General features: G+C 49.2%; 1 protein-coding gene across 8 annotated transcripts in view; it reads right to left on the reverse strand.

The window, feature by feature from the left end:
- SHF (Src homology 2 domain containing F) overlaps positions 1-1,406 on the reverse strand; it is a 378,212-nt gene extending 376,806 nt beyond the window's left edge. For 4 of the 8 annotated variants that reach the window (XM_077263935.1, XM_077263933.1, XM_077263932.1 and 1 more), the window contains exon 1: positions 668-1,404. In XM_077263935.1, the coding sequence (XP_077120050.1) occupies positions 668-1,384 (717 nt within the window). In that variant the 5' untranslated portion in view covers positions 1,385-1,404. Of the gene's footprint in view, positions 1-667 lie in introns of all 8 variants that reach the window. The other 4 variants (XM_077263937.1, XM_077263934.1, XM_077263938.1 and 1 more) reach the window with 3 other exon arrangements.
- Positions 1,407-7,989: the final 6,583 nt, after the last annotated feature.

A 7,989-nucleotide genomic window follows, 5' to 3' on the forward strand; every position in this document is an offset into this window, starting at 1 on the left:
TCTACCTGACTGGATAGTTCCCAGGGACCATCTACCTGACTGGATAGTTCCCAGGGACCATCTACCTGACTGGATAGTTCCCAGGGACCATCTACCTGACTGGATAGTTCCCAGGGACCATCTACCTGACTGGATAGTTCCCAGGGACCATCTACCTGACTGGATAGTTCCCAGGGACCATCTACCTGACTGGATAGTTCCCAGGGACCATCTACCTGACTGGATAGTTCCCAGGGACCATCTACCTGACTGGATAGTTCCCAGGGACCATCTACCTGACTGGATAGTTCCCAGGGACCATCTACCTGACTGGATAGTTCCCAGGGACCATCTACCTGACTGGATAGTTCCCAGGGACCATCTACCTGACTGGATAGTTCCCAGGGACCATCTATCTGACTGGATAGTTCCCAGGGACCATCTACCTGACTGGATAGTTCCCAGGGACCATCTACCTGACTGGATAGTTCTCAGGGACCATCTACCTGACTGGATAGTTCTGGGACCATCTACCTGAGTGGATAGTTCCCTGCGGTCCTATTCAGTACCCTGGACTGCACACGCTCATCTTTAGGATCCCACTGCGCATGGAATAAGACACATGAGGAGCTCTGGTGCCACCCTGTCACCAGCAGGAGGTGGAGCAGCTGTCACATCTGTCACTTACTTTATCCTGTTTGCAGTCATCCAGCTGAGGGGCCACAGATGCAGCGGCGGGAGGAGACTTGAGAGCGCACTGGCCAGGGTTACTGGGGCTGGAGCTACTGGTGGGACTGGAGACCCCCTTCTCCCCAGTGTCCACTTTGATGAGCCTGTGCTTGGGAGACACATACTTGACCTCAGGGGTGGGGGATGGCGAGGAGGGGGACTGGGCAGTGGGGGCAGGGGGTGCTGTGGGGACCACGGAGGAGTTGAGGGGGGAGCTGGAACCTGTGGCACTAGAAGTAGTGTACGGATCCTCGAAGTCTCTTTCCTTCTGCAGCTTGTATGCGGCCAGGATGTCCGGCTGTCCTGCCGGGGTCACAGGGAACTGGGGCACGGTGCAGTGGTGGTGATGGTGGTGGTGCCCCCCAGCCTGGCACTGCCTGTAGTCCGGCTTAGGAGGGGCAGGAGGAGGCGGCTTGGAGCTTTTGAAGCCCAGGTGTTCCTTGATCCATTTGGCCATGCTGCCGGCGCATTGCTGTCCCGTGCTGGAGGCTGCTGGGGGGCTCCCTCTGCTGCTGATGCTGCCGCTGCGGGGGGGATCTGCTGCCCGGACGCTTCTCGTGGAGTCCAGCGGCTGTGGCGGGGTAGTGCTGCTGCCAGGAGCCGGGGAGTGACCGCTCAGCAGCATGAGAGGGCAGAGCCGGGAGAAGCGCTCCAACCGGGCGGCCGCTGATAGCATCTATGAATGAGCCGCGTCCACACCACGTTATATACATACACACTACTACGGCGAGGAGGAGCTCACCGCGCCACCTAGTGGGGGAGCGTCCTCCGAGCGCCGCCGGCGTTAACCCTTCACACTCCCTACTAATGGATGACGCCGAAGTTAGTAAGAACCAAGTTCAGATCTGCGGAAGAAATAAGGCTCTTCTCTAAATAAAAAAAAGTATTTCTTTAGCTAAACTTATTTTAAAGTTAAAAGTTAAGTTATATAAGTATAGCTTTTTTGGATGATAATGAACAGGTAGGTGACCTGCAGGAAAAAGGCTGAATTCAGACGAGCCAGAAAACCAGACAATTTTCATCCACATGATCCGTATGGCATGAGGTTTTAATATCAAACACTTAAATGTTTGAGACCAAATACAGTTTCCATTGTTAAAGAATTAGAATGTATCTGTAAAAAAAAGATGTCCTCCGATGATCCGTATGGGATCCCATTTTTGGGGGGCACCCATAGACTTAAATAGGTGAATGTCATCCAAAATACAGAAGAGAAGTACAAATACACTATGTGAAAAAAACTGCCATCTGAATAAGGCCAGTCTCACATGTCCGGATTTCTCCGGTACCAGAAGAAATGGTCCCGGAGCTATCAGTGTCCGTGTGTGTACGTAGGTCATCCGTGTGCTATCCGTGTGTCCGTGTTTATCGCCCGTGTGCTATCCGTGTGTCCGTGTCCATGTATTGAAACAATTTGTTTCAATTTTAACTCTATGACTTGAAAATAGCACACGGACAGCAAACGGACGGCACATAATAATAATAAATAATAATAATAATTTTATTTATATAGCGCCAACATATTCCGCAGCGCTTTACAACTTATAGAGGGGACTTATACAGACAATAGACATTACAGCATAACAGAAATCACAGTTCAAAACAGATACCAGTAGGAATGAGGGCCCTGCTCGCAAGCTTACAATCTATGAGGAAAAGGGGAGACACGAGAGGTGGATGGTAACAATTGCATCCGTGTGCGGTACGTGTTTACACAGCACCCATTGACTTTAATGGGTCCGTGTGATCCGTGCGCTCCCACGAACACTGACATGTCTCCTTGTTTTGCACACGGACACGGTCCATGAAAACACGCTGACATCTGCAGAGACACATTTATTTTAATGTGTCTACGTGTGTCAGTGTCTCCGGTACGTGAGGAAACTGTCACCACACGCACTGGAGCCACTGACGTGTGATACCGGCCTATCACTGGTCCATGTGGGGCTGGAGCGTGTACTCACTGGTACATACAATACACTGTGTGAACGAGCTCCAAGGCCTCAATCAGACGATTATCAGAAATAGAGCAACAGATAACACACACACTCACTGTAATCTATGGAGCTGTTCACATGTGTGTTTGTAAACTGTACATCCAAAAATGTGCGTCACAGACAAAAGTTACCCATACAAGTCTATGGGGCGGTGGAAATCATTGACAGCAGGTATTGTCAGTGTGCAGTCTGGGATTAACATTGTAGCAGATAGGGGAATCTGGTAAACTGATGGTAAATACAGACCAAACACTGATGGTAAAGCTTATCCCACGGACCGAACACTGATGGTAAAGCCTGTCACATGGACCGAACACTGATGGTAAAGCCTGTCACACAGACCGAACACTGATGGTAAAGCCTGTCACACGAACCGAACACTGATGGTAAAGTCTGTCACATGGACCGAACACTGATGGTAAAGCCTGTCAAACCAACCGAACACTGATGGTAAAGCCTCTCACACGGACCGAACACTGATGGTAAAGCCTGCCACATGGACCGAACACTGATGGTAAAGCCTGTCACATGGACCGAACACTGATGGTAAAGCCTGTCACATGGACCGAACACTGATGGTAAAGCCTGTCAAACCAACCGAACACTGATAGTTTAGCCTGTCACACGGACGGAACACTGATGGTAAAGCCTGTCACATGGGCCGAACACTGATGGTAAAGCCTGTCACACAGACCGAACACTGATGGTAAAGCCTGTCACACGAACCGAACACTGATGGTAATGTCTGTCACATGGACCGAACACTGATGGTAAAGCCTGTCAAACCAACCGAACACTGATGGTAAAGCCTGTCACACGGACCGAACACTGATGGTAAAGCCTACCACATGGACCGAACACTGATGGTAAAGCCTGTCACATGGACCGAACACTGATGGTAAAGCCTGTCACATGGACCGAACACTGATGGTAAAGCCTGTCAAACCAACCGAACACTGATGGTAAAGCCTGTCACATGGACCGAACACTGATGGTAAAGCCTGTCACATGGACCGAACAGTGATGGTAAAGCCTGACACATGGACCAAACACTGATGGTAAAGCCTATCCCACGGACCGAACACTGATGGTAAAGCCTATCCCACGGACCGAACACTGATGGTAAAGCCTGTCAAACCAACCGAACGCTGATTGTAAAGCCTGTCACATGGACCGAACACTGATGGTAAAGACGGACACAAGGACCAAACACTGATGTAAAACCTGACACACGGACCGAACACTGATGGTAAAGCCTGCCACATGGACCGAACACTGATGGTAAAGCCTGTCACATGGACCGAACACTGATGGTAAAGCCTGTCACATGGACCGAACACTGATGGTAAAGCCTGTCAAACAAACCGAACACTGATAGTTTAGCCTGTCACACGGACGGAACACTGATGGTAAAGCCTGTCACATGGGCCGAACACTGATGGTAAAGCCTGTCACACAGACCGAACACTGATGGTAAAGCCTGTCACACGAACCGAACACTGATGGTAATGTCTGTCACATGGACCGAACACTGATGGTAAAGCCTGTCAAACCAACCGAACACTGATGGTAAAGCCTGTCACACGGACCGAACACTGATGGTAAAGCCTGCCACATGGACCGAACACTGATGGTAAAGCCTGTCACATGGACCGAACACTGATGGTAAAGCCTGTCACATGGACCGAACACTGATGGTAAAGCCTGTCAAACCAACCGAACACTGATGGTAAAGCCTGTCACACGGACCGAACACTGATGGTAAAGCCTGTCACATGGACCGAACAGTGATGGTAAAGCCTGACACACGGACCAAACACTGATGGTAAAGCCTATCTCACGGACCGAACACTGATGGTAAAGCCTATCCCACGGACCGAACACTGATGGTAAAGCCTGTCAAACCAACCGAACGCTGATTGTAAAGCCTGTCACATGGACCGAACACTGATAGTAAAGCCTGTCTCATGGACCGAACACTGATGGTAAAGACGGACACAAGGACCAAACACTGATGTAAAACCTGACACACGGACCAAACACTGATGGTAAAACGGGATACACGGACCGAACACTGATGGGAAAACCTGTTACATGGACCAAGCACTGATGGTAAAGCCTGTCAAACCAACCGAACACTGATGGTAAAGCCTGTCACATGGACCGAACACTGATGGTAAAGCCTGTCACATGGACCGAACACTGATGGTAAAGCCTGTCAAACCAACCGAACACTGATGGTAAAGCCTGTCACATGGACCGAACACTGATGGTAAAGCCTGTCAAACCAACCGAACACTGATGGTAAAGCCTGTCACACGGACCGAACACTGATGGTAAAGCCTGTCACACAGACCGAACACTGATGGTAAAGCCTGTCACACGGACCGAACACTGATGGTAAAGCCTGACACACGGACCAAACACTGATGGTAAAGCCTATCCCATGGACCGAACACTGATGGTAAAGCCTATCCCATGGACCGAACACTGATGGTAAAGCCTGTCAAACCAACCAAACGCTGATTGTAAAGCCTGTCTCATGGACCGAACACTGATGGTAAAGCCTGACACACGGACCGAACACTGAGAGTAAAGCCTGTCTCATGGACCGAACACTGATGGTAAAGACGGACACACGGACCAAACACTGATGTAAAACCTGACACACGGACCAAACACTGATGGTAAAACGGGATACACGGACCGAACACTGATGGGAAAACCTGTCACATGGACCAAACACTGATGGGAAAACCTGTCACATGGACCAAGCACTGATTGTAAAGTCTATCCCACGGACCGAACACTGATGGTAAAGCCTGACACATGGACCAATCGCTGATGGGAAAACCTGTCACACAGACTAAACACTGATAGTAAAATCTGACACACGAACCAAACACTGATGGTAAAGCCTGACACACAAACGAAACACTGATAGTAAAATCTGACACACAGATCAAACACTGATGGTAAAACCTGACACATGGACCGAACACTGATGGTAAAACCTGACATACAGCCCAAACAATGATGGTAAAACCTGACACACAAGCCAAACACTGATGGGAAAGCCTGACACACGAACCAAACACTGATGGGAAAACCTAACACATGGACCAAACACTGATGGCAAATACGGACACACGGACTAAAAACTGATGGTGAAACCTGACACACAAACCAAACACTGATGGTAAAACCTGACACATGGACCAAACACTGATGGTAAAACCTGACACATGGACCAAACACTGATGGGAAAACCTGACACACGAACCAAACACTGATGGTAAAGCCTGACATACGGCCCAAACACTGATGGTAAAGCCTGACACACGGACCAAACACTTATGAGAAAACTTGACACATGGACCAAACACTGATGGTAAAGCCTGACACATGGACTAAACACTGATGGTAAAGCCTGACACACGCACCAAACACTGATGGGAAAACCTGACACACGGACAGGGGCATAACTACCGCGGTCGCAGCGGTCGCCAGTGCGACTGGGCCCGGCGGCGGGTCAGGGGACCGGCAGGTCAGAGGCACCCAACACCATGTTGCAGTGTAGGAGATTCCTCCTGCACGGCAACAGTCCGAGGCGTATCTAGGGGGAGGGGGCAGCCGGGGCACGTGAGAGACAGGAAGCAGCTCCAGTCATCACGGTGAGACAGCTTCTCCTGCTCTGCACTCTGCAGCCCCGGGACAGAAGGCGAGAGCAGGGGGGAGATGCGGGACAGAGCCGCTTTAGTCAGGAGAAGCTGAGGAGCTGCAGCCGGTTTACATCAGCCACCCCTGTACCAGAGAGGAGATTGTGAGTTGTGTATATGAGCTGGTATCTGGTGTGTGTGTCTGATATCTGTAGTGTGTGTGTGTGCGTGTGTGTGTGTGTGATATCTGTAGTATGTGTGTGTGTGATATCTGTAGTGTGTGTGTGATATCTGTAGTATGTGTGTGTGATATCTATAGTGTGTGTGTGTGATATCTGTAGTGTGTGTGTGATATCTGTAGTATGTGTGTGTGTGATATCTATAGTGTGTGTGTGATATCTGTAGTGTGTGTGATATCTGTAGTGTGTGTGTGTGTGATATCTGTAGTATGTGTGTGTGTGATATCTGTAGTGTGTATGTGATATCTGTAGTATGTGTGTGTGATATCTATAGTGTGTGTGTGATATCTGTAGTATGTCTGTGTGTGTGTGATATCTGTAGTGCCTGTGTGTGATATCTGTAGTGTGTGTGTGTGATATCTGTTGTGTGTGTGATATCTGTTGTGTGTGTGATATCTGTTGTGTGTGTGTGTGTGTGATATCTGTAGTATGTGTGTGTGATATCTGTAGTATGTGTGTGTGATATCTGTAGTATGTGTGTGTGTGATATCTGTTGTGTGTGTGTGATATCTGTAGTATGTGTGTGTGATATCTGTAGTGTGTGTGTGTGATATCTGTAGTATGTGTGTGTGATATCTGTAGTGTGTGTGTGTGTGTGACATCTGTAGTGTGTGTGTGTGTGTGTGTGTGATATCTGTAGTGTGTGTGTGATATCTGTAGTGTGTGTGTGATATCTGTAGTATGTGTGTGTGATATCTGTAGTGTGTGTGATATCTGTAGTGTGTGTGATATCTATAGTGTGTGTGTGTGATATCTGTAGTATGTGTGTGTGATATCTGTTGTGTGTGTGTGTGATATCTGTAGTGTGTGTGTGTGATATCTGCAGTATGTGTGTGTGATATCTGTTGTGTGTGTGTGTGATATCTGTAGTATGTGTGTGTGATATCTGTAGTGTGTGTGTGATATCTGTAGTATGTGTGTGTGTGATATCTGTAGTGTGTGTGTGTGTGTGTGATATCTGTAGTGTGTGTGTGTGATATCTGTAGTGTGTGTGTGTGTGTGTGTGTGTGTGTGTGTGTGTGAGACAGGGGCGTAACTACCACAGTCGCAGCGGTCGCCGATGCAAGTGGCTCTGGCAGGTCAGGGGCCCGTGTGTCCCCTTGAGACTGTCTCCCTTGTCCCCTTATGCTTGTGTCCCTTGTCCCCGTGTGCCAGTCTCCCTTGCCCATTAGTCCCTGTGTGTCCCCATGTGCCTATCTCCTTTGTCCCCTTGTGCTTGTGTCAGTCTCCTTTGTCCCCTTGTGCTTGTGTCAGTCTCCCTTGCCCACTAGTCCCTGTGTGTCAGTCTCCCTTTCCCACTTGTCCCTGTGTGTCCCCTTGTGCTTGTATCCCTTGTCCCCGTGTGTCCCCTTGTGTCAGTCTCTCTTGCCCACTAGTCCCTGTGTG

This window comes from Ranitomeya variabilis, chromosome 5 (assembly GCF_051348905.1).
Source record: "Ranitomeya variabilis isolate aRanVar5 chromosome 5, aRanVar5.hap1, whole genome shotgun sequence".
NCBI classification, from domain to species: domain Eukaryota; kingdom Metazoa; phylum Chordata; class Amphibia; order Anura; family Dendrobatidae; genus Ranitomeya; species Ranitomeya variabilis.